Below are 27,117 nucleotides of genomic sequence, written 5' to 3' on the forward strand. Positions count from 1 at the left end.
CGCATTTTGAAAAACTGACATTCAAATCTTAACATACAAGATATAAATCACATGCCACTGACTGACACTGACATCATGCAGCTCATGTGTGCTCTCTTTCAATCTTGTTCACCCACTGCTGCTCAATTAGCAGCAGCAGTTTTGCAACTAGGGTCAGCACAGCTGCTCCAAGCTTCATCATCAGCCAGATGGGTAATGATACATCATTTTAACATATATTCTTTTCAATTTTAGTTTTTATCTTTCCCCTGTATTATCTGAAGGTGGCCTACTACTACAGGTAGAAACCAGTCATACTTTTAATAAATGACTGTGTAATCGAGACTGTTTTTTCTTATTTTACTTACCTGACAGATCACTGTTTCCCAATAATATTATCTAAAATTATAAGTGTTTTTCTTCTATTTTTCACGGCATATAGCAAAACATGTAATGAATGAACAGCAGTAATTTTAGTTTGCAATATAGGCACAGTTTTATTGTTTTTACTCCAAGAGCTCATGTTCAAACATGATTCAAGAATCATTTTGCTTCCTCCAACATATTGATCTTATAACGACTACAGCAGTAAAACTGAAAAATTTGAGCAGTCTTGTCAACTTTCCTTTCAGTATCTCATCCATAAATTGAACAGGAAGGAAACAAATCCTGCCATATGCTCTATGGTGGCACGCAAAGTGAAAATATATATGTAATTCAAAATTCTGTGACATAAAGCAACAATGTGTGAATGGTATAAGCATGAAATGACCATGTTACCCACACTGACAGATTGAATAGTGTATCTCCCCCTCCTCGCTCAAAGCTTCCTTGCAGCTGTCCATCGAGAATGTGAAACGAGCAAGTTGGAATCTAATCCGTGTGTTATGTTTTCTGCACCAAAGAATAACTAGAATTTTCTGCTCCTTCAATTCTACTTGTTTATCTCATATATCTGCATAAACTACAGGTAATCTGTACAGGAATATGTAAAATTTTTATGCAAAATCTCCATTACACCGAGCGAGATGGCGCAGTGGTAGCACACTGGACTCTCATTCGGGAGGATGACGGTTCAATCCCGCGTCCGGCCATCCTGATTTAGGTTTTCCGTAATTTCCCTAAATCGCTCCAGGCAAATGCTGGGAAGGTTCCTTTGAAAGGGCACGGCCGACTTCCTTCCCCATCCTTCCCTAATCCGGTGAGACCGATGACCTCGCTGTGGGATCTCTTCCCCCAAACAATCCAATCCAATCTCCATTACACTTATATTTCAGTTATTTATATTTATATTCCTGAATACAGTGATGCAATTGGTTTTACTAGAAGCTCAAGTAAGTAAAATATGCAGCTAACTGAAGTTAAGACATCATCATATGATGATAAAACATTGTGAACAAATAAGCAGCAAAGGAGGCATTGTTACCAATCATTCAAAAGCAGACATTCCCGACTTTCCGAGAACATATTTGGAATTATCTGAAATTAATTAACTTATAAATAACTGATATTAAAAGTTCGGACCCTCAAAATATCAATCGCCTATTTTGCTTTAATTACTGCTAGTTGGTGAACTTCAGCAATATAATATCATTGCTGTATTTTTTCTGAATCAGACAACACCTCTTGCTAATTAAGTCAGTTGTTAATTAAGATTATGAATAATTTAGAATCATAAATTATTTACTTCAAGATGGATGCCATACTCATAATTGGGAGATTTCAGAAAAATGCGTACTAATGTTATATTTATTGTTGTGAATTACTAATCCGAACCATATTTGGGATTACTGAAGAATGGGATACAATGCATCAGCTTTGACCAATGATGTCAGAAGTTACCAGAGATGATGTAGTGCACAGATTTAAAAGCAAAGACAAATGTTCAGAAACAAAGGGACGCAGAACAGAGAAAACAATGGAAAACATATCACGTACATCCATATTTCAAACACCATGTTAAATATAGTGCTTCTCTGAGTCCTAATATCTTATAGCTCAATTGAAGCACACGGTTGTCGTTGTTGTGGTCTTCAGTCCTGAGACTGGTTTGATGCAGCTCTCCATGCTACTCTATCCTGTGCAAGCTTCTTCATCTCACAGTACCTACTGCAACCTACATCCTTCTGTATCTGCTTGGTGTATTCATCTCTCGGTATCCCTCTACGATTTTTACCCTCCACGCTGCCCTCCAATACTAAACTGGTGATCCCTTGATGCCTCAGAACATGTCCTACCAACCGATCCCTTCTTCTAGTCAAGTTGTGCCAGAAGCTCATCTTCTCCCCAATCCTATTCAATACCTCCTCATTAACTATGTGGTCTACCCATCTAATCTTCAGCATTCTTCTGTAGCACCACATTTCGAAAGCTTCTATTCTCTTCTTGTTTAAATTATTTATCGTCCACGTTTCACTTCCATACATGGCTACACTCCATACAAATACTTTCAGAAACGACTTCCTGACACTTAAATCTACACTCGATGTTAACAAATTTTTCTTCTTCAGAAACGCTTTCCTTGCCATTGCCAGTCTACATTTTATATCCTCTCTACTTCGACCATTGTCAGTTATTTTGCTCCCCAAATAGCAAAACTCCTTTACTACTTTAAGTGTCTCATTTCCTAATCTAATTCCCTCAGCATCACCCAACTTAATTCGACTACATTCCATTATCCTAGTTTTGCTTTTGTTGATGTTCATCTTATACCCTCCTTTCAAGTCACTGTCCATTCCATTCTTCCAAGTCCTTTGCTGTCTCCGACAGAATTACAATGTCATCGGCGAACCTCAACGTTTTTATTTCTTCTCCCTGGATTTTAATACCTACTCCAAATTTTTCTTTTGTTTCCTTTACTGCTTGCTCAATATACAGATTGAATAACATCAGGGAGAGGCTACAACCCTGTCTCACTCCCTTCCCAACCACTGCTTCCCTTTCATGTCCCTCGACTCTTGTAACTGCCATCTGGTTTCTGTACAAATTGTAAATAGCCTTTCGCTCCCTGTATTTTACTCCTGCCACCTTTAGAATTTGAAAGAGAGTATTCCAGTCGACATTGTCAAAAGCTTTCTCTAAGTCTACAAATGCTAGAAACGAAGGTTTGCCTTTCCTTAATCTTTCTTCTAAGATACGTCGTAAGGTCAGTATTGCCTCAAGTGTTCCAATATTTCTACGGAATCCAAACTGAACTTCCCCGAGGTCAGCTTCTACAGTTTTTCCATTTGTCTGTAAATAATTCGTGTTAGTATTTTGCAACTGTGACTTAAAAAACTGATAGTTCGGTAATTTTCACATCTGTTAACACCTGCTTTCTTTGGGATTGGAATTATTATATTCTTCTTGAAGTCTGAGGGTATTTCGCCTGTCTCATACATCTTGCTCACCAGATGGTAGAGTTTTGTCAGGACTGGCTCTCCCAAGGTTGCCAATAGTTCTAATGAAATGTTGTCTACTCCGGGGGCCTTGTTTCGGCTTAGGTCTTTCAGTGCTCTGTCAAACTCTTCAGGCAGTATCATATCTCCCATTACATCTTCATCTACATCCTCTTCCATTTCCATAATATTGTCCTCAAGTACATCCCCCTTGTATAGACCCTCTACATACTCCTTCCACCTTTCTGCTTTCCCCTCTTTGCTTAGAACTGGGTTTCCATCTGAGCTCTTGTATTCATAGAAGCGGCTCTCTTTTCTCCAAAGGTCTCTTTAATTTTCCTGTAGGCTGTATCTATCTTACCCCTAGTGAGATAAGCCTCCACATCCTTACATTTGTCCTCTAGCCTAGCCATGCCTGCTTAGCCATTTTGCACTTCCTGTCGATCTCATTTTTGAGACGTTTGTATTCCTTTTTGCCCGCTTCATTTACTGCATTTTTATATTTTCTCCTTTCATCAATTAAATTCAATATTTCTTCTGTTACCCAAGGATTTCTACTAGCCCTCGTCTTTTTACCTACTTGATCCTCTGCTGCCTTCACTACTTCGTCCCTCAGAGCTACCCATTCATCTTCTACTGTATTTCTTTCCCCCATTCCTGTAAATTGTTCTCTTATGCTCTCCCTGAAACTCTGTATAACCTCTGGTTTAGTCAGTTTATCCACGTCCCATCTCCTTAAATTCCCACCTTTTTGCAATTTCTTCAGTTTTAATCTACAGTTCATAACCAATAGATTGTGGTCAGACTCCACATCTGCCCCTGGAAACGTCCTACAATTTAAAACCTGGTTCCCAAATCTCTGTCTTACCATTATATAATCTATCTGACACCTTTTAGTATCTCCAGGATTCTTCCATGCATACAACCTTCTTTTATGATTCTTGAACCAAGTGTTAGCTATGATTAAGTTATGCTCTGTGCAAAATTCTAACAGACGGTTTCCTCTTTCATTTCTTAGCCCCAATCCATATTCATCTACTATGTTTCCTTCTCTCCCTTTTCCTACTGTCGAATTCCAGTCACCCATGACTATTAAATTTTCGTCTCCCTTCACTACCTGAATAATTTCTTTTATCTCATCATACATTTCTTCAATTTCTTCGTCATCTGCAGAGCTAGTTGGCATATAAACTTGTACTACTGTAGTAGGCATGGGCTTCGTGTCTATCTTGGCCACTATAATACGTTCACTATGCTGTTTGTAGTAGCTTACCCGCACTCCTATTTTTCTATTCATTATTATACCTACTCCTGCATTACCCCTATTTGATTTTGTATTTATGACCCTGTATTCACCTGACCAGAAGTCTTGTTCCTCCTGCCACCGAACTTCACTAATTCCCAGTATATCTAACTTTAACCTATCCATTTCCCTTTTTAAATTTTCTAACATATCTGCCCGATTAAGGGATCTGACATTCCACACTCCGATCCATAGAATGCCAGTTTTCTTTCTCCTGATAACGACGTCCTCTTCAGTAGTCCCCGCCCGGAGATCCAAAAGGGGGACTATTTTACCTCCGGAATATTTTACTCAAGAGGACGCCATCATCATTTAACCATACAGTACAGCTGCATGCCCTCAGGAAAAATTACAGCTGTAGTTTCCCCTTGCTTTCAGCCGTTCGCAGTACCACAACAGCAAGGCCGTTTTGGTTAATGTTACAAGGCCAGATCAGTCAATCATCTAGACTGTTGCCCCTGCAACTACTGAAAAGGCTGCTGCCCCTCTTCAGGAGCCACACGTTTGTCTGGCCTCTCAACAGATACCCCTCCGTTGGGGTTGCACCTACGGTACGGCTATCTGTATCGTTGAGGCACGCAAGCCTCCCCACCAACGGCAAGGTCCATGGTTCATGGGGGGAGGGTAGATAAAATGAAACTACTAAAACCATTATGAAAGTTGAAAAATTAATAGTTATGGAGACATGGAATTCAACAGTATATAAAGGATGAGAAGGAAAAGTAGTAGGATACCACAGACTGGGGGCAAGCAGTGGCAGGAGAAGCCACCCAGCAGTATCTTGCACATGCATAATTTATCACACAATGAATAATCCAGGATGGAATGTAACAATATTATGAAAACGCAATTTGCTACTCACCATATAGCAGAGATGCTGAGTTGCAGATAGGCACAACAAAAAGACTGTTACAAATAAAGCTTTTGGCCATTAATGCCTTTGTCAACAATAGACCACACACACACACACACACACACACACACACACACACACACACACACCACACACACAGAGAGAGAGAGAGAGAGAGAGAGAGAGAGAGAGAACTATTCCACTTGGTATGCAAGACATATAAGACTGGTGAAATACTCTCAGACTTCAAAGAGAATGAAATAATTCCAACTACAAATAAAGCAAATGCTGACAGCAGTGAATATTACTGAACCATCAGCAACCTGTGGCTGTTCATTGATAATGCTATGGTCTACAGAAAGCTGTTATCATTGAGTGATAACAGTAGGATACAAGAAGGCTTAAACAAAATTTCTAGTTGGTGTGATGAATGTAGAAAATTCTAAGTTAATTCAGGAAATTAGGAAAAACAATCCCGTAACATTCAAACGCACACTAGTAGCACGCCACTTGACAGTCAGGTGGAATAAATAGTTACATATAACAACGCAAAGCAGCATGAAATGGAACGAGCATGTAAAGATTGTACTGGGAAGAAGAAAGGTCAACTTTGGTTCGTTGGGAGACTTTTAGGAAAATGCGGTTCATCTGTTAAGGAGACTGCATGTAGAACACTAGTGCGGCCCATTGTTGAGTACTGGTCAAATACCTGGGCTTTCCACCAGGTCATATTCATGATAGACATCGAAGCAATTCAGAGGGGACCACTAATTTGTTACCAGCAGATTCAATCAACACGCAAGCATTATGGAGATGCTTTAGTAACTTAAATGGGAATCCCTGGAGGGAAGGCAATGTTCTTCTCGAGGAACATTACTGAGAAAATTTAGAGGACCAGCTTTTGAAGCCGACTGCAGAACAATGCTACTGCTACCAACATATATTTCACATAAGGATTACATACTTAAGAGAAATTAGGGCTGGTATGGAGGTATGTAGACAGTCATTTATCCCTCACTATTTGTGAGTGGAAAAGGGAAGGAAATGACTTAGTGGTACAGGGTACCATCCACCATGCACTGTACAGTGGCTTACGGACTATGTATGTAGATCAGTTTAACAAGGTGTCGCAAATAAATTACAAACAGGCATATGTTAAGCTGTCTGTGAAGATACGGTCCTGTGACATAGCAGTAGGAGCCACTGTTATATGCATGAAAGTGCTTCGACAGATGGAAAGCCTCCACACAAGGTTACTACACAACAGAAAGAGCCGACACGGGGTAGCAGGAAACTTCCACTCAGAGCGGCTATGTGACAGACTCTGGGATCGGAAGGCAGCCAGAGCGACAGAAGATTCCCCAAGCATCGTAGTAACGTCACAGGAGACTATATAAACAGTAGCTTAACAGCCTGTCGAGGATTCTGCAAGTAGTCTGCCTCCGACATGGTCACTGCACTACTCTGCCTCAGGGGCGGGACTTAGACTCACGGCATCTAGTTGCACAGAGTAGTAGTTACACCTCCCACAGTTTGGTTCAGGTGTCAGTGCCTCGTAAGCTTGAGTAATGTTTACTCTAACTCTCTCTCTTCTTCATTAGAAGCTTACTCACAATCACACCGAGTTCCCTGGTTTAAAAGTTATTCCAGCTTTACAGATTCTGCTCCAGAACTACAAGCTGGACAAGCCCACTCCGCCTCAGCCAGGTTAGTGTCTAGCTCCCTCTTCCTGATCCGCTCGCAGGAAACCAATCAGACACGACATAAAAATTTGGTGTCAGGTGTAGGCTGTTTGGGCCACTGTTTGGACAGGTGTTTGGGCCGCTGTTTGGGCATCGGTTTACAAGATTTGGCATAGGTTTGCCAAACATTTAGTTACGGCCCATAAACTTGAGGAATAGGTGAGAAGCTTCTTATTTCGGATAAAGCTCAGCCCGAAGTTGAAATTGACTGACGGCTTAGAGACAGAAATTAGTCGGGGCAGACATTAGGAGGCAAGGCACGCAGAAGAAGACCAGACGGGCTAAGGAGGCCCACCCTTCGAGCGCATTCGACCAGGCCCCTGCATCGCAGGTTGACTACGCCCTCACGCCATTCCATCCACTCCACCAACGGAAGACGATGACATCTGAGGCCATCAGGTGGACAAGGTAGTCCATCAGTAGCAGCTACATCGCCAAGAAGACAGACTTGCGGGTCTGCCACAGCCGATGACGCACAACAACAACAGAAGAAAATTTAAAGTAGAAGGTGAGACAAAGGTTTAATAATAACATCATGTCTAATGAACAAAATGTTTGTGATAGTCAGGCAAATCCATCCGCACCTACAAGGCAATATATTAACCTCAGTGAGATGATCAAATTGCTATCGCATCCTTTTGATGGAAATAAGGCAGAATTAAATGAATTTTTGGACAATTGTGAAGTGCTTTTGACTTGGTAGCACCAGAGCAGCATGATGTTTTGTTGAAATTTGTAAAAGCACGTATAGTTGGGGCTGCTAGAAGCAAATTGCTAGTGCGAGATTTAACTGTTACTTGGCCTTCAGTCAGAGCTATCTTAGTAGAAAATTACGCATGCAAGAGAACGCTAGACTATTACGCTTGCAAAATGTTCGCGAGCAGACAGGAACCATGGGAAAACATAGCACAATGGGGTTCGGGAATAGATGCACTTCAGCACCAGTTCCGTGAGGCAATAAAAGAGGTGATGACGGACTCAGAGTTAGCAGGAAACCTTGCATAGTGTTCAAATTAGGTCGTGCAGTATTGTATGACACCAATATTAAGACAACAGTAAGGGCCAGAGGTGAGTCAATAACTCTCTCCGAAGCAGTAGATATTGCATCAACAGAAGAAAGCGCGATTGCGTCTGCATGAGAGAAACCAAAGGAAAGGAGAGCTCAAAAAATAGAATCTCATAAAATTCAAAAGTGTTTTAACTGTGGAAAACTGGGGCACATAGCAAAGAAGTGTTCTGATAATAAGATGGTACGCAGTGTAGGCATGGTACCAGTACAGATGAAACCGCGAAAAGAACAAAAAAAAAAAGGGCAACAAAGAAAGTTTTGCAGAAAAGCACAAAGAAGGTAAGGTTAATGGAGAAGATTACGACCCAATGACAAATATTATGTGTTTTAAGTGTAATCAAAAAGGTCATTACGCTCGAAACTGTAAGAAATGGCCCTTAATACGAAGGGAATATGGGGCACAGGGAAACTAAGAGGAGGCACAATGAGGCAGCCGCATTGCGACCTATCTGGCAAGGTATATAAGGTAGACTGCACTAACAGAAACGAGTATATCACGGTAAGATGTGAAAAGGGCATACGGAATCCAATGAGGCTTTTGATAGATAGTGGGGCACAAATAAGTCTGTTGAAAAAGAACAGTGTACGGGGATCAGAAAAGTGATCCTACTCAGAGTATTAGAATTAAAGGTACTAGTAAAGATGTTGTTAAAACAGAAGGCGCCCTAGAAATTGAGTTACAGGTTGAAGACGGAATTGTAAGACACTAATTCCATGTAATAGGAGCAGAAGTGGATCTGCCATTAGATGGACTTTTAGGCAGAGATTTTCTTGCAAAGCATAAGGCAATTATAGATTATGGTACAAGAGATGTTATGATTTGTGGGAAACGATTTAAGTTGCGAACGGCGTAAGAGTAGTTGTCGTTAAGAGAGCGTTAGGAGGCGCTACTAGAAATGTGAAGAGCACCGCAGGTGCTAGCGGGATAGAGACACCGCGGAATGTTTATCCGTTTACGGTTGGAACCGTGAAACGAAGTCAAGATGTGTCGAAGGAAGGAGTGAGTACTTCGACAGTGGTAAAAGCAGCGTATGAGAAAAATGTTAGAAAGAAGTCTATGGCGGTAACGGCTGGATGTAAGAAAAACGTTTGTAAGAGGTTGATGAGTCCCACAAAGCTGCCTAAAAGGAGAAGATTTTGCAAAGGCAAGAAATGAAAATTGTAATAATCCAGTTTCGGTAAAAGCCGAGTTAGTAAAGGTAGAGCCTGGCAAAAGGTCTAGACGAAGTTATGTAGAGGTGTTGCACAACACAGATTCGAAGGTCGATTTAGCTGCAGTTGAAGCTGCGGAATTAGAAAACTGTTATGATAGTAAGCCTACTGTGAGATGTGAAGGATGTACAATGAAACAAAAGTGTACGTTAATTGTAGGCCCTACAGAAGAAAAGATAGTAACAGTACGAGTAAGTTTATCGGATGCATCGGAAGTGATCATTCCAAGACAAGAATTACAGGCAGGTTTAATTGTGCACAATGCATTAGTTGCTGTAAGGGAAGGTAAGTGTATAATAAGTGTCTTAAATACTAATGAAAAGAAAGTTGAGCTAGACAATCCTGTGTTGTTAGCCGAGGAGCTACCTCTGGTGGAAGAAGCGACGGCAAGACAAGTACAAAAAGTACATTCAGATAGGAAATCCAGAGCCAGTAATTTAAAAGAAGTACTGCGCGTAAATCACTTAAATAGTGAAGAGAAGAAAGCTATAATAGAGATACGTTTAGCTTACAATGATGTGTTCCAACTGCCCGGAGATAAGTTAACCTATACAGAGGCTGTTAAGCATGCAATTCCGCTAATTTCAGAAGCCAAGGGAAAGGTACTTAACATGAGGCCTTATCGAATACCACAGGCACAGAAAGAAGTATTGCATGGCGAAATTGATAAGATGTTACAAGATGACATTGTAGTACCCAGTAATAGTGCCTGGTGTTCACCTTTAATAATAGTGCCCAAAAAGATGGACGCCAGCTGAAAGCAAAAATGGCATGTAGTAGCGGACTACAGACAATTGAATGAATTAACAGTTAATAATGTATTTCCCTTACCAAGGATAGATGAAATTTTAGACTGATTGGGTAAAGCAAAGTATTTCTCCACTCTGGATCTAGCCAAGGGCTACTATCAAGTGCTATTAGATGAACGAGACAAAGAAAAGACTGCTTTTAGCACTCCCTATGGCCATTATGAGTATAAAAGGATGCCTATGGGATTCAAAACGGCTCCAAATACTTTTCAAAAGTTAATGAATACTGTCTTAATGGGACTTCAAGGTGAGAAGGTATTCATTTATTTGAACGATGTGATAATTTTCGGTTCTTCATTAGAGGAACATAATCGCAGGCTAGAAGAGGTTTTTGAGAGACTCAGACGGTATAATTTAAAATTGCAGATAGACAAATACGAATTCCTGTGAAAAGAAGTTACATTTCTGGGACATGTACTTACAGCTGATGGACTGAAGCCAGACCCCTGTAAGGTTGAAGTTGTGCAACAGTATCCAAGGCCAGCGAACACAACTCAGTTGAAGGCATTCCTTGGATTAAGTGGCTATTATCGGCGATTTTTGGACAATTATAGTAAGATAGCAAAGCCATTGTACGAATTGTTGAAAAAGGGAACTGTCTATAAGTGCAGAAATGAGCAAGAAGAGGCATTTCAACAGCTGAAAGAAAAATTGTTGAAGCCCCCTATTTTACAATACCCCGATTTTAGTAAGGACTTTATTGTCACCACAGACGCAAATCAGACCTCGCTTTGAGCAGTCTTATGACAAGGTAAGTTAGGAAGTGATTTACCTGTTGCATATGCATCAAGAACTTTGAATAAAGCAGAGAAAAATTAATAGTACAATCAAAAGGGAAATGTTAGCCATATGTTGGGCAGTCAAACATTTTCGACCATATCTGTTTGGACTTAAGTTTACTGTCTGTACGGATCATAAACCACTGTTGTGGATAAGTAGTGTATCAGATCCTTCATCCCGATTGTTAAAATTTAGGCTCAAACTCTGAGTATGACTATCAGATTGTATACAAAAGTGGCAAAAGAAATCTGGTAGCAGACGCGCTATCAGGAATATGAAACATTGAGACAACAAACCAGAATGTAGAGACGAAGGGACACTATCTGCACTTGAAGAAATATTTTAATTTACAACAATGGCAGGTGAGTAAACTTGAATCACAGTTCACAGAAACCAACAGACACAGAAGCTTGACACAGAATGAAACAAAAACTATACATGAAAACTTTTCATACTTATCTTAGATGACTGAGTGAAGAAAGTCAAATCTGCATTTACAGAATTTTTTAGACTTGGGTAACTCTTTTGACAATGTTGACTGGAATACACTCTTTTAAACACTGAAGGTGGCACGAATAAAACACATGGAGCAAAAGATTATCTACATACTGTACAGAAACCAGACAATAGATATCAGTCGAACTGAGGCGGTGGTCGAGAACGGTGTGAGACAGGGTTGTACAAGGCATAAACATTTTGTTTTAATTATCACCTTGAAAAATTAAAGTTATGCAATTAATGTTTGTTTGTTTGCAGATACATATTTGCAATCTGGGTATACATCAAAATACAAGCACGACAGCGCCCTAGCACGTCACTAGAGACACCTAAACAAATAGGCACAGCGTATCTTCACTTCATCAATGATCAATGGACTGTGCGCCCCCCCCCCCCCCCCCCACCTTTTTTAGGTCCCTCGAGCAATTTGCTACACTAGTGTGGCACTGGGATTTAAATGTTTATCAGATGCGCATACAAATACCAGCAAATAAACTAAAAATGTACTAGACCCAATATTAAGCCTATACTGCGTGCACACTCACTAAGTACTAAAGGAAATGTAAAATAAATTTGAAAAGGGTGTCAAAGTTCAGGGATAGAAATAAAAATCTTCAGTTTTGCCAGTGAGATTATGATTCAGTCAGAAACAGCAAAGAATGTGGAAATCTATTGCACACATTGGATAATGTCTTGAAAATAAGATAAACTTAAGTAAAACAGGAGTAATGGAGAGTAGTCGAATTAATTCAAGCAATGCTGAGGAATCAGACAGATTTGGAAATGTGACACTACTAGCTGCGAACACGTTTTGATATTGTTGTTGTTGTGGTCTTCAGTCCAGAGACTGGTTTGATGCAGCTCTCCATGCTACTCTATCCTGTGCAAGCTTCTTCGTCTCACAGTACCTACTGCAACCTACATCCTTCTGAATCTGCTTAGTGTATTCATCTCTTGGTCTCCCTCTACGATTTTTACCCTCCACGCTGCCCTCCAATATTAAATTGGCGATCCTTTGATGCCACAGAATATGTCCTACCAAACGACCCCTTCTTCTAGACAAGTTGTGCCACAAACTGCTCTTCTCCCCAATTCTATACAATACCTCCTCATTAGTTGTGTGATCTACCCATCTAATCTTCAGCATTCTTTTGTAGCACCACATTTCAAAAGCTTCTATTCTCTTCTTGTCCAAACTATTTATCGTCCACATTTCACTTCCATACATGGCCACACTCCATACAAATATCTTCAGAAACGACTTCCTGACACTTAAATCTATACTTGATGTTAACAAATTTCTCTTCTTCAGAAATGCTTTCCTTGCCATTGCCAGTCTACATTTTATATACTCTCTACTTCGACCATCATCAGTTATTTTGCTCCCCATAGAGCAAAACTCATTTACTACTTTAATACGCATCTCAATTCCAAATCTAACACCCTCAAGCATCACCCGATTTTATTTGACTACATTCCATTATCCTCATTTTGCTTTTGTTGACGTTCATCTTATATCCTCCTTTCAAGACACTGTCCATTCCATTCAACTGCTCTTCCAGGTCCTTTGCTGTCTCTGACAGAAATACAATGGCATCAGCGAACCTCAAAGTTTTTATTTCTTCTCCATGGATTTTAATTAGTACTCCGAATTTTTCTTTTGTTTCCTTTACTGCTTGCTCAATATATAGACTGAATAACATCGGGGATAAGCTACAACCCTGTCTCACTCCCTTCCCAACCACGACTTCGCTTTCATGTCCCTCGACTCTTATCCATCCGGTTTCCGTACAAATTGTAAATAGCCTTTCGCTCCCTGTATTTTACCCCTGCCACCTTCAGAATTTGAAAGCGAGTATTCCAGTCAACAATGTCAAAAGCTTACTCTAAGTCTACAAATGCTAGAAATGTAGGTTTGCCTTTCCTTAATCTATTTTCTAAGATAAGTCGTAGGGTCAGTATTGCCTCAAGTCTTCCAACATTTCTACGGAATCCAAACTGATCTTCCCTGAGGTTGGCTTCTACCAGTTTTTCCATTCGTCGGTAAAGAATTCGTGTTAGTATTTTGCAGCCGTGGCTTATTAAACTGTTAGTTCGGTAATTTTCACATGTCTCAACACCTGCTATCTTTGGAATTGGAATTACTATATTCAACTTGAAGTATGAGGGTATTTCGCCTGCCTCATACATCTTGCTCACCAGATGATAGAGTTTTGTCAGGGCAGGCTCTCCCAAGGCTATCAGTAGTTCTAATGGAATGTTGTCTACTCCCGGGTCCTTGTTTTGACTTGGGTCTTTCAGTACTCTGTCAAACTCTTCACGTAGTATTATATCTCCCATTTCATCTTCATCTATATCCTCTGCCATTTCCTTAATATTGTCCTCAAGTACATCACCCTTGTACAGACCCTCTATATACTCCATCCACCTTTCTGCTTTCTCTTCTTTGCTTAGAACTGGGTTTCCATCTGAGCTCTTGATATTCATACAAGTGGTTCTCTTTTCTCCGAAGGTCTCTTTAATTTTCCGGTAGGCAGCATCTATCTTACCCCTAGTGAGATTTGCCTCTACTTCCTTACATTTGTCCATTTTGCACTTGCTGTCGATCTCATTTTTGAGACGTTTGTATTAATTTTTGCCAGCTTCATTTACTGCATTTTTATATTTTCTCCTTTCATCAATTAAATTCAATATATCTTCTGTTACCAAAGGATTTCTACTAGCTCTCATCTTTTTACCTATTTGATCCTCTGCTGGCTTCACTATTTCATCCCTCAAAGCTACCCATTCTTCTTCTACTGTATTTATTTCCCCCATTCCTGTCAATCGTTCCCTAATGCTCCCCGTGAAACTCTCTACGACCTCTGGTTCTGTCAGTTTATCCAGACTCCATCTCCTTAAATACCCACCTTTTTGCAGTTTCTTCAGCTTCAATCTACAGTTCATAACCAATAGATTGTGGTCAGAGTCCCCATCTGCTGCTGGAAATGTCTTACAATTTAAAACCTGGTTCCTAAATCTCTGTCTTACCATTATATAAACTATCTGAAACCTTCAATTATCTCCAGGCCTCTTCCATATATACAACCTTCTCTTACGAGTCTTGAACCAAGTGTTCACTACAATTAAGTTATGCTCTGTGCAAAATTCTACCAGGCGGCTTCCTCTTTCATTTCTTACCCCCATTCCATAGTCACCTACTACGCTTCCTTCTCTTCCTTTTCCTACTATCGAATTCCAGTCACCCATGACAAATTTTCATCTCCCTTCACTATCTGAATAATTTCTTTTATCTCATCATACATTTCATCAATCTCTTCGTCATCTGCAGAGATAGTTGGCATATAAACTTGTACTGCTGTAGTAGGCGTGGGCTTCGTAATTATCTTGGCCACAATAATGCATTCACTATGCTGTTTGTAGTAGCTTACCCACATTCCTATTTTCCTATTCATTATTAAACCTACTCCTGCATTACCCCTATTTGATTTTTTATTTATAACCCTGTACTCACCTGACCAGAAGTATTGTTCCTTCTGCCACCGAACTTCACTAATTCCCACTATATCCAACTTTAGCCTATCCATTTCCCTTTTTAAATTTTCTAACCAACCTGCCCAATTAAGGGATCTGACATTCTACGCTCCAATCCGTAGAATGCCAGTTTTCTTTCCCCTGATAACAATGTCCCGTTACGTGTGTCGTCATCTTAAGTGGGCGTGAGTAGTGAGTGGATGGGCAAAGTATCTATTAGGAACATTACCTATGTAGATTGTGGACAGTCGGGAATGTGGGTCTCACGGGAAGCGTGCAAGGGATAAGACCCTGCAATACCGCTATTCATCTGTGTCCTCGGTGGCTCAGATGGATACAGCGTCTCCCATGTAAACAGGAGATCCTGGGTTCGAGTCCCAGTCAGGGCATAAATTTTCAGCTTACCCCATCAAGGTATGTCAACAACATCTATCGGCAGCTGAGGGTTTTCAAGTAATTATCATTTACACTACGTTCTATTGAACTGCTCTACGAAAGCATGTTTCCCTTTACCTCCACCACTCAGGTTGCTGAACATTTTCTTAGGCATTGACTATCGCAAATGAAGTTTTCAATATGAAAACTCTCTGGGTCATGATAGTGGTGCAAAAGCTATTTTGATCAGATTATTAGCTGAATGTCTCAGTTCCTGTAACAATACTGTCATATTTGACAGTCAGTCATGAACTTTAAATACCACTATTATCACTACGTAAACTTGATACTTAATTTTCCAGTACGGTGTGGAGACCATTCTGTTTCCTGTGTGCTGGTCCACAGTATCCTTTCTTCCAGGAGCGCTAGCCCAGTAAGGCTTGCAGAAGAATTTCCGTGATGTTTAGAAAGTATGAGAGTGTTACTAGCAGAATTAGTGCTTTAAGGCCAGGTAGCACACCCGTAATTGCACATGGAAGACAATGTAATAGGTCTGGCTCCTAGTCTGATTCACAGTTTCTTTCTGTCAGAAGACTATGTAGTTTCTCTAGATAGCACCATCAATGACTACCAGGCTGTTATCTGTTGCAAAACAAAAGCAGCTTACATGTGTACCTCACCCACATTCCTCTTGCAACATCTCATACTGCCTATATTCATTTCTACCATTACTTCCATTTCCTCTATCATATCTGCATAATTTTGACTTTAGAGGTCTGGCTCCCCCCCCCCCCCCCAAATCACCACATGGAAACTTGTTTTTGACACACACGGGAGTTTTCCAATGCTCTAAGTCACAATAAGTACTGTTAAGTCCTGGCATATGCCAAAATCTATAACAGATGATTTGCAATTTATGTTTCAATGTCACAACCAGTTGAAACTGTCCCCTTTGCAGTCACAGACCTGTGCACGCGAGCATACCTGTTATTTATGGGAAGTTATTAAATTATGTTAATTATATACAACTACTGTATCTGTAGAAGCATGCTTCACATTCAGTTTGACATCTTATACTGTGTACTGGCAACTATGTTAGTGAAAGACAGTTATCACACACAAAAAAACTTGTCTACGATATCCAAGATACAAGAATGACAAAATGAGCAAAAGAAACAGTTAGGTCTCAGCAGCACTTTGAAAAATTTCTGACCCTATACAGCATTTTGTCAGCTGACAGTCTCTGGAGTAAATTGCACTGCTGCATAGTCTAACAAGGAGTACTAGAAATGGGGAGTGTTTAACATGTTCTAAAGTAAAGAAAAAAAGTAGACAAAAGATATACAATAAAAGGAATCAGCACCCCACAACATAATGTTTTGTAGTATCTACTTCTACAGTGCAGAAATTTCACCTTTAGTACACGTTGCTGCACGCCAGGGGAATCCATTAAATTAATGTAGCAAACTGCATATTCAACCCACTGTCTCACACAAGCTTCTTCTTCTGCTGTTTTTCCTAGCAGTGAATTATCTGCTTTCTTAGCTAATGACAATGCAATTGTTCCAAATCCGGTTACTAGTTCATTTGGTAGTCTTCCACTGCTCAGATCCGATGCACTAATCTGTAAAGACCAGCATACCATCCATCAAATTACAGAAAAATAGGCTGAGTCATAATTTAATTAAGAGCTATAAACAGAAATCTAAAAATGTCAATATTGCTGAAGCTTCCTATTATGATACATCAAAATGCACATTAAAAAAGGAAGAATAAACTAACTAGGATTGATCACAAAAGACCCAGATTTATGAAAATGAAACTTACAAAAACACACTCAATTTCAGAAGTTTGTGTTTACCATCCACCTCAGTTCTCAGATCCTTGACATCATAACATAATCGTCTTACATTTCCTTCATTCTCTGCTGAAGGCTCAAATATGACACAGCTCAAGGTGAATTTCAGCTGTGATTTATGCTTCTGCACTGAGAAATTCAACCAGTAACAGCAATTCACATTTAGCAGGACTATAATCAACATTTTTGCTGCCATTTTAACTCACTGTCAGACAACACTTCCGAGAAACTATCTATTCATGAATCAGTGCACTATACTGCAGAGGCACAAACTGTTTACTGTAGTCAGCCGTTTTCTTATCTGTTGGTCCTTACTTTCAACATGAGTTCATTACGCACTACAGTAAACACAATGTGAAATGAGACCTAAAATATATGAACACTTAAGTGAGGCCTTTCCAACTTTCTCGTTGTGATATGGGATACATACACTTTCGAGCATCCAAACCAGTCATGGGTTTATTTCTGCACAGTTAAACTGGACCCTAAACAATTCCATCTGATATTGTACCTAAAATGCATGTAGAGCTTACTGCATTAAACACAGATGAAATTCTGTTGTGAAGTTCCCTATTACATAAGAAGGGGTACAAATTTTGCTTATGGAAATTATTACAGAGAGAACTAGAAGTAATAGCCTAAATTTCAATACTGGAAACAAATACTGGCCTTGTTATATTTGACAGTCAGGCGCAGCAGCACAACAAATCGTAAGCAGCAATGAAGAAAGTGCGCTTTGCAAATGTTTGTGTTATCATGTTCCTCTTAACAACATTTGGAAGGAAACCTATCTATTTTCGACAGTTAGTATTCCTTGCTTTTATCGACGACACAGACTACTTAGCCATATGTCTGTCTACATTTTACAACACTGCAATCCCATCCAAGCTGTCTTCGCAAGTGAAAGAATTCTAAGAGGCAGAATTCATGTATATCCAGACTCCCCAAGTCCGAGGCAGAGGGTACTTCCCACTATACCACAGACTGGGGTTTCTTCTCGAATGAAGTACGGGAGCAATAACTGCATCTGCAAATAACCCAATCATTTCTCTGTTGTTCCTGAGAGAGCTTATCAAGCTATATCTCAAAATCTGCAATTTTGTTTTCGGAGAGTACTTCACAGTTAACTGTCAAGTGATTATTATACAACGTAAAAAACACTTCAATTCCATTAGAAACACTGCATGTGGTTTCAACTCGTGTAAGCTAAGTACCCTTCAATACACTCTCTAAACTGCAATACAATGGAAAGCAATAAAAAAAACTTATCCCTGTTTGGATTCTACTGCACAGTCACACACATTCTGCCAGCTCTTAAGTGAACCTGGGCTAGTACTAAGAGACAAATGTGAAAAGTCTTGAAAATACACCTGAGAAAATATAGACAGCATACCGTTACATTTCCTCCAGCATCCGATTTTAAATTAGGCGTCTCCACACCAAGGCTTCTAAATAGCTGCCGAAGTCGATTTTCATCACATAACACCATTTTCGCACCTTCGTTAACTGTCAACAAACAACAACAGTACACACACTCACACAGGTTTCCGGATCAGAGATTATGATTGGGCGTTCAAGCAACTTTTTCGCCAGTCACAAAAGCGAGGGATAAAATCAGTAATTACGAATTTCAGTTTTTGTGGTACGATTGTGAAAAATAGCCTATCATTAAACAAATAAATATCTGTACTGAATACGTAAATTGAAAACTTCATCAATAAAAAAACAAAAATAAAACTGTGATCCACACTATCTTTTTTGTTTCATGAGCTTTCTTCCGCAGTATCTTAAAAATCTGATATTTGTTAATTGTAGTGAGCGCCAGTTTCGATCAACTCACTTAATATAAGGAATTCTGCTGGGAAAATCTATACGTAGTATCGCCAAGGACCCAATGTATCACCTCAACTGCCTAAAGTCAATGTTGTGCATACATGAAAATCATTTTCTAGATTTATTTCTGATTATCTCATCAAACTGAAAGAATATAAGTGTGAGATAATGTAGAAATCCTTATGAAAGCAGTAAGACATTTCTATATATGATACATTTCATCTGCAATGGGTGAAGTTTTACTTCTGAACCCCTGTGATAACTTGCATGTTGCAGACACATGGAGGTAAACTCCATGTGCAGACCACAAGATTATTTTACTTTGATTTCCTCTTTAGTGTTTGAAAGATTTGTAAATTTTGCTGTGTGATAAATTAATGTTATAGTAGCTGTTGTAACGTCGTTGCAAACGATCTTGCAAATTGATCTGTTGATTTTCTTAGTCTTTTGTTAAAACATTTATTCATAATTTCGTCAGTGTCATTCCAACCCATCTTATTGTACTTTAATGTTTGTTATATTTCAGTTTTGTCAGCACTTGGTCACAACAATCAATATTTGTTATTTTGTCTATGCAGTAAATTTGAGCTACTTAGTTTCATTGCATTACAATGACAAATCCTATATCATTATATAGTGTGTATATGTGAACAAGGAAAAAAATTCCCAGATTTTCCCCGGATTTCTCAGTGAAAAATACTCTTTTGCCTGAGTGAAAATACATTTTTTCCGTGTCAAGTGACAGTATACTTTCCCATGGAACTATAAAACATAGCAGTCATTGAATGGTTATTGTTTTGTACACTGGCGTAGAACTTCCCTGCACTTCAGGGAAAATAAAAAAAAGGACAGCTCTTTGATGTGCAGAAACATGTATGCTGCATATTTTCGTAGAACGATACACTGCATACTTTCATATTACGAAAGTGTAAATTTGAATTCCACCACCACCAAACACAGCACGTTACTTTCTGAAGCATTGAAATTGCGATGCCGTTTTGTAAGCCAATCACAGCTCATGTCACTGGATCTCGCCAGCTAATAACGGCAGATATTCAGAGCATAGGACATGTGATGTAGTCAGCAGTTGCCAGAGAGCACCAGAAAACAGACGTTACTGCTTGTGTGCAGCTAAGATGGTGAAGGAAACCCATATGTTCGTACGTATAAAGCATTAAGAGATCATACATTATTTCATAAAAGAAACAGGATATCAGAGGATATTCCAATAGCATCAGGATTTCATAAACTGTACTAAAATCCATAATTCGGCTTGAAGTGCACATTTGTATGTCCAGATTTGCAATGAAGTAGGCCACAATCTGACATTAAGTGTGGTTTTCAGGATGTACATTTTCTTGGAACACCATTACTGTAGCACCTCCTGTTTGATACTTTATTATGGCATAATGTCATATGTGCCAGAAGATGAAAAGGTGCACTAGAAATTAAGTGAACAGTTGATTCAAAAATGGTTCAAATGGCTCTGAGCACTATGCGACTTAACTTCTGAGGTCATCAGTCGCCTAGAACTTAGAACTAATTAAACCTAACTAACCTAAGGACAGCACACACATCCATGCCTGAGGCAGGATTCGAACCTGCGACCGTAGCTGTTCCGCAGTTCCGGACTGAGCGCCTAGAACCGCTAGACCACCGCGGCCGGCTGAACAGTTGGAACTAGCCTATATAATGGAATGAAACGCTTCGTTTGAAATAAATTGACTGCCTCAGCGAAAAAGATTAATAAAAGACAAATTTCTTTAGCAAACCGACAAAAATAACTTCAATATTCTGTAAGGCGATTAATTTTGACCTGGCAAAATCGTGGAAATAAAATCAGAAAACCTAAACTAATAATGTATTTCAGCCTTCCGTAATTATGTGAATGTATTTCAATTCACTTGTCAGTTCCCAGCCACAGAAATCCATTTTGTTTTCATTTAAAGTGGGAAATATAAATGAAGAGGAAACAGCAAAAACACTAAATGTAAACATGGGTCGCATGAAGACTAACCCCCTCTACATTCACTACAATTCAGACTGCTCTGCACGAATCTGACAGGTTGGGTGCGCCAGAAAAAAATTTCCAGTTAGCATGTGGCTTCAAGTAGCCAGAAGTGGGAGAAGTAACAGCTCATACGCCATTGAACTGCGAATGCATATGAGCAACTGCTGAGAAGAATCTAATGTAAATGTTGTGATGTCAAACTCATCGGAAGCAGTTTGTTGATACAAAGTATTGCATAGTCTTCGTCCTGAGGTATTTCACACATTTTGACAGTCAAATACAAAAATTGAACAAAAAACTAAAACAATGAAAAATTCCGGAAATTTCAAAAAATTCCCCCATTTTCCCTGGATGAAAAAATTCCCGTGTTTTTCCCAGATTTCCCGATTGTCCCAGAGCATATACACCCTGTTATAAGATGATCCCTGGAGGAATAAATAAATGTTGCAACTATATGGAGGGTTTTCTGCATACAGAAAAATAATTTAATGTGGACGTATGTACTGTGCAGCTGAAACTGTAAAGAGAATATATACACATTTCTATATCATTCTATGGAAGTCACCAGCGGACAACACACTGATATTAAAAAAGGTATCATTGTACCCCAGGCCACTTTGACAGCTGTCTGGCAACAGCCTGAAGTAGGGAGAGAAAGGAAGTAGCTGTAGGAAGTGAGGTCACATTACCTGATAATGTAAAGCTCTACAGTAATTTATTTTACATTGACAGAATTTATGCTGCTGCACCTAGATTAGAACCAAAATTTAGTACTTTATCTTGAGACATATGAGCAAATTTCATTGTTTCTGAATTTACAAACCTGTAACTTTGCACCGAGTTGTCATGCACCTCTACAAATTTGTAGGTGTGTGCCATCTCTTACCAGGGTCATTGAATGTAGCAAATCAGAGACGTTTAAGTTGAAAATGTTTTCCTTTCGTGTTGTTTACGAAAATGACCCATCAATGTGCGATTGTTCATCCCATTCCCTCAGAATCAAACAAATAATCCCCCCCCCCCCCACACACACACACACACACCCGCATCACCATCACCGCAAACTTATTTTAACTAGCTATCAACCTTTGCTCTCATAGAATCTACCACCTACCTACGAATGATTCAAATAAAAATATTTTTCACTCTAACAGCTTCTTATGCAGAACAAAACCAGAGAGCTATTACATTACTCACTAGTAACCATTTGCGTCCAAGAGGGCTCTTTCTCACAAAAATGTACAAACACCTGTCCACATTTGTGTACCTTTATAATGTACACTAAGTTTTGTTTGTGCTGTCAGGGGATTCGTAATGTAATAGCTCATTTCAATATAAATATGTTACCACGAGGACAGCAAGCTGAAGTTGCAGTATTGACAGATTCTCCATGTAAAGTAACAAGGTAGAGTGTGCTTTCTTCAGTTCATCTGCAGATAACTAAATTGGATTATGTACAAATGTGTTTTTTTCTTTTGTATACTCCCTCACACAAACACTTTTCAGTTGATTTTTTTCTTCCCACTAACCTAGCTCTTTCATTTCTCTCGTGTACTGGTATCCTTGCATTTTTTGTTCCAGTTCTCTTGCCTACAGATGAAATCATTTTCTCTGAAAACATTGATGGGAAGACTGAAGTATCCCCACTGGTGAGTGCATTGCTCTAGATAATGAAGTACCTGCATTCAACTCCTGCCAGTTCACAACTTTGATCTTCCATTCATGTTTCAAATAAAAATCTAAGAATGGAAAGTCAACAATATTATGAAAGGGTAAATTGCCACTCTCCATAAAGAACACTGAGTTGCACGCATACACAATGAAGAGTGTGTGCATATAAGCTTTCAGCCAATGCCCTTCTCAGAAAAGAAAAACGCACACACATTCACACGAGCTAGAACACCTCACACACATGACCGCTACCTCCAGCCAGACTGCAAAAGAAACGTGTTGAACCAGAGCAACAATCCAGAGAAGGGCAGGGAAGGGTGAGGGACAGTGCGACATGGGTGAGGGAACAGGAATTGGTGATGCCTGGCGGAGCACACTATGACTAGAGGTGGCAAGATACGGATGACAGATGCAGCACCGGAGGGAGAAGATAGGGAAAATGTGAGAGCAGAAAGCAGAAAGGCAGAGAAGGAAGAAAGACCAGTGGATGCAATAGCAGGGAACAGCACAAAATAAGGGTGAGGTGACAGGTCAGAGGGGGCTGGAAACAGTTTGATGGACGATGTGGGGTCAGTAGGTTAGTGTAGGTCAGGGATGGGATGATTTCAGAGCTGTTGTAAGTATGTCTCCTATTTGTGTAGTTTAGAAAAGCTGGTGGTGAATGGAATGATCCAGATGGCCTGGGTTGTGAATTAGCTATTGAAATCAAGTAGTGTACGTGAGCTGCGTGTTCTGCCAAAAGATGATCCACTTTGTTCTGGGTCACAGTTTGGGGGTGGCCATTTATCTTTGCAGACAGTTGGCTGGCAGTCATACCAATATAAAAAGCTGAACGATGACTGCAGCAGAGCTGTTATATGTAACAGCTGCTTTCAAAGGAGGCCTTACCTCTTTTATGGGGTAAGAGAAGCCTGTGACGGGACTGGAACAGAAAGTGCAGAGCTAGTGGACTGGGCAGATCCTCCACATAGACTTTGCACAGGGGTGGTGTCTGTCTGTGAAGGTCTTTGTGAAACCTTTAGCGTACCGGGCAAGGGGGTACCATCACTGCAGATGTGCTGTCCCCAGGTGGCTCACATGTGTAGCAGTCTTTTTGGTGTGTCTGTCTGCAGCTCATTGTGTCATCTTTACATTGACTTGCAATCAGTCGTTTTCTTGATACTGTGAAATAAAACTCTTGTTTATATTTTTTTTTATTTATTTATTTATTGTTCCGTGGGACCACATTTAGGAGAAGTCTCCATGGTCATGGAACGAGTCAATACATGAAATTATAACACGATTGTAGAAACAGATAAAATGAAATATAAGAAACATATTCAGGCGACAAGTCGTTAGTTTAAATAAAGAAAATCAAAAATGTACACTGGAATTTGCTTAATTTTGTATCTCTTCCAGGAGCTCCTCGACAGAATAGAAGGAGTGAACCATGAGGAAACTCTTCAGTTTAGACTTAAAAGTGTTTGGGCTACTGCTAAGATTTTTGAGTTCTTGTGGTAGCTTATTGAAAATGGATGCAGCAGAATACTGCACTCCTTTCTGCACAAGAGTCAAGGAAGTGCATTCCACATGCAGATTTGATTTCTGCCGAGTATTAACTGAGTGAAAGCTGCTAACTCTTGGGAATAAGCTAATATTGCTAACAACAAACGACATTAAAGAAAATACATACTGTGAGTGCAATGTCAAAATTCCCAGACTATTGAATAGGGGTCGACAAGAGGTTTTCGAACTTACACCATACATAGCTCGAACAGCCCGTTTTTGAGCCAAAAATACCCTTTTTGAATCAGAAGAATTACCCCAAAAAATAATACCATATGACATAAGCGTATGAAAATATGCGAAGTATACTACTTTTCGTGTCGAAATGTCACTTATTTCAGATACTGTTCTAATCGTAAATAAAGCGGCATTTAGTTTCTGAACAAGATCCTGAACATGGGCTTTCCACAACAGCTTACTATCTATCTGTACGCCTAGGAACTTGAACTGTTCCGTCTCGCTTATAACATGCCCATCCTGTCTGATTAAAATGTCAGTTCTTGTTGAATTGTGGGTTAGAAACTGTAAAAACTGAGTCTTACTGTGATTTAGCATCAAATTATTTTCCACAAGCCACGAACTTATATCATGAACTACATTATTTGATAATGTTTCAATATTACACACAAGATCCTTCACTACCAAGGTGGTGTCATCAGCAAACAGAAATATTTTTGAATCACCTGTAATACTAGAAGGCATATCATTTACATAAATAAGGAACAGCAGTGGCCCCAGCACCGACCCTTGGGGAACGCCCCATTTAACAGTGCCCCATTGGGACTGAACATCATTACCACTCTCAATATTGCGGAGGATTACCTTCTGCTTTCTGTTCTTAAAGTAGGAGGCGAACCAATTGTAAGCTACTCCCCTTACTCCATAATGTTCCAACTTCTGCAGTAATATTTTGTGGTCAACACAGTCAAAAGCCTTCGTTAAATCAAAGAAAACACCTAACGTTCGCAACCTTTTATTTAATCCGTCCAAAACCTCACAGAGAAAAGAGACTATAGCATTTTCAGTTGTTAAACCGTTTCTAAAACCAAACTGTACATTTGACAGCAAATTATGTGAATTTAAATGCTGCAGTAACCTTGTATATACAACCCTCTCAATAACTTTAGCAAACACTGATGGCATAGAAATAGGTCTATAATTGTCAACATTATCCCTGTCTCCCTTTTTATAAAGTGGCTTCACTACCGAGTACTTTAATCGGTCAGGAAACCGACCACTCCTAAAGGAAAAGTTACAGATATGGCTAAGTACTGAGCTAACATACGTGGAACAATACTTCAGTATTCTGCTAGATACCGCGTCATATCCATGAGAGTTCTTGGTCTTTAGTGATTTAATTATTAACTCAATCTCCCTCTTGTCAGTATCATGGAGGAGCATTTCAGGTAACAGTCTCGGAACACTTTTTTCTAAGAGCGCTGTATGATTCCCTGTTGGGACTAGGTTTCTATTTAGTTCACCTGCTATATTCAGAAAGTGATTATTAAGTACTGTACATATATGCGACTTATCAGTAACACGGACATCCCCACTACGCACTGATTCTATATTCTCGACCTGTCTCTGCAGACCAGCCACTTCCTTTACGACTGACCATATGGTTTTAATTTTATCCTGAGACTTAGCTATTCTATCTGCATACCACATACTTTTGGCCTTCCTAATAACTTTTTTAAGCACCTTACAATACTGTTTGTAATGGGCTGCTGCATTTAGATTTTGACTGATTCTAACGTTTTGATATAATTGCCACTTTGTTCTACAAGATATTCTTATCCCTTTAGTCAGCCACCCAGGCTGCCTGTTTGTGCTAGTACCCTGTTTTGAACGTTCTAACGGAAAGCAACTTTCAAAGAGCACGAGAAAAGTCTTGAGGAAAGCATTATATTTATCGTCTACTGTATCAGCACTATAAACATCTTGCCACTCTTGTTCCTTGATAAGGTTTACAAAAGTCTGTACAGCAACTGGATCAGCTTTCCTAAAACGTTGGTAACTATATTTAACATGTGTTGCAGCACAAAAAACTTTTAGACTTAAAATTTGTGCATCATGATCTGAAAGGCCATTCACCTTTTTGCTAACAGAATGCCCTTCTAATAATGACGAATGAACAAAAATATTGTCTATGGTTGTTCTACTGTTCCCTTGCACTCTCGTTGGAAAGAATACGGTTTGCATAAGATTATATGAATTAAGGAGGTCTACCAGCATCCTTTTCCTTGCACAATCACTTATACAATTAAAATTGAAGTCACCACATATAACTAACTTTTTGTATTTCCTATAAAGTGAACCAAGAACCTCCTCTAGCTTTAGCAAAAATGTTGTGAAATCGGAGTCTGGGGATCTATAAATAACAACAGTAAGAAGTTTAGCTCCACTAAATTTAACCACACCTGCACAACATTCAAACACCTTTTCAGTGCAGTACTTTGAAACATCAATTGACTCAAATGGGATACCGTTTTTCACATACATGGCTACTCCCCCACACCGCAAAGAGCTCCTAGAAAAGCTGCCAGCCAACCTGTATCCTGGTAAAGGAAGCCTCTGAATTATCTCCTTATTTAAGAAGTGTTCAGATATACCAATAATTTCAGAGTCAACATCTATAAGCAGTTCACTAACTTTATCTCTAATACCT

The 27,117-nt window shown here is 39.5% G+C and overlaps 1 protein-coding gene across 1 annotated transcript in view; it reads right to left on the reverse strand.

Moving 5' to 3' along the window:
• The window catches only part of LOC126473995 (eukaryotic translation elongation factor 1 epsilon-1), a 34,237-nt gene extending 15,271 nt beyond the window's left edge, over nt 1-18,966 (reverse strand). The window contains exons 1-2 of the mRNA XM_050101385.1: nt 18,783-18,966; nt 16,946-17,155 (exon numbers count right to left, since the gene is read on the reverse strand). Of these exons, the coding sequence (XP_049957342.1) occupies nt 16,946-17,155; nt 18,783-18,878 (306 nt within the window). The 5' untranslated portion in view covers nt 18,879-18,966. The remainder of the gene's footprint in view (nt 1-16,945; nt 17,156-18,782) is intronic.
• Between the last annotated feature and the right edge of the window lie 8,151 nt (nt 18,967-27,117).

This window comes from Schistocerca serialis, chromosome 4, assembly GCF_023864345.2.
Source record: "Schistocerca serialis cubense isolate TAMUIC-IGC-003099 chromosome 4, iqSchSeri2.2, whole genome shotgun sequence".
Lineage (NCBI taxonomy): Eukaryota > Metazoa > Arthropoda > Insecta > Orthoptera > Acrididae > Schistocerca > Schistocerca serialis.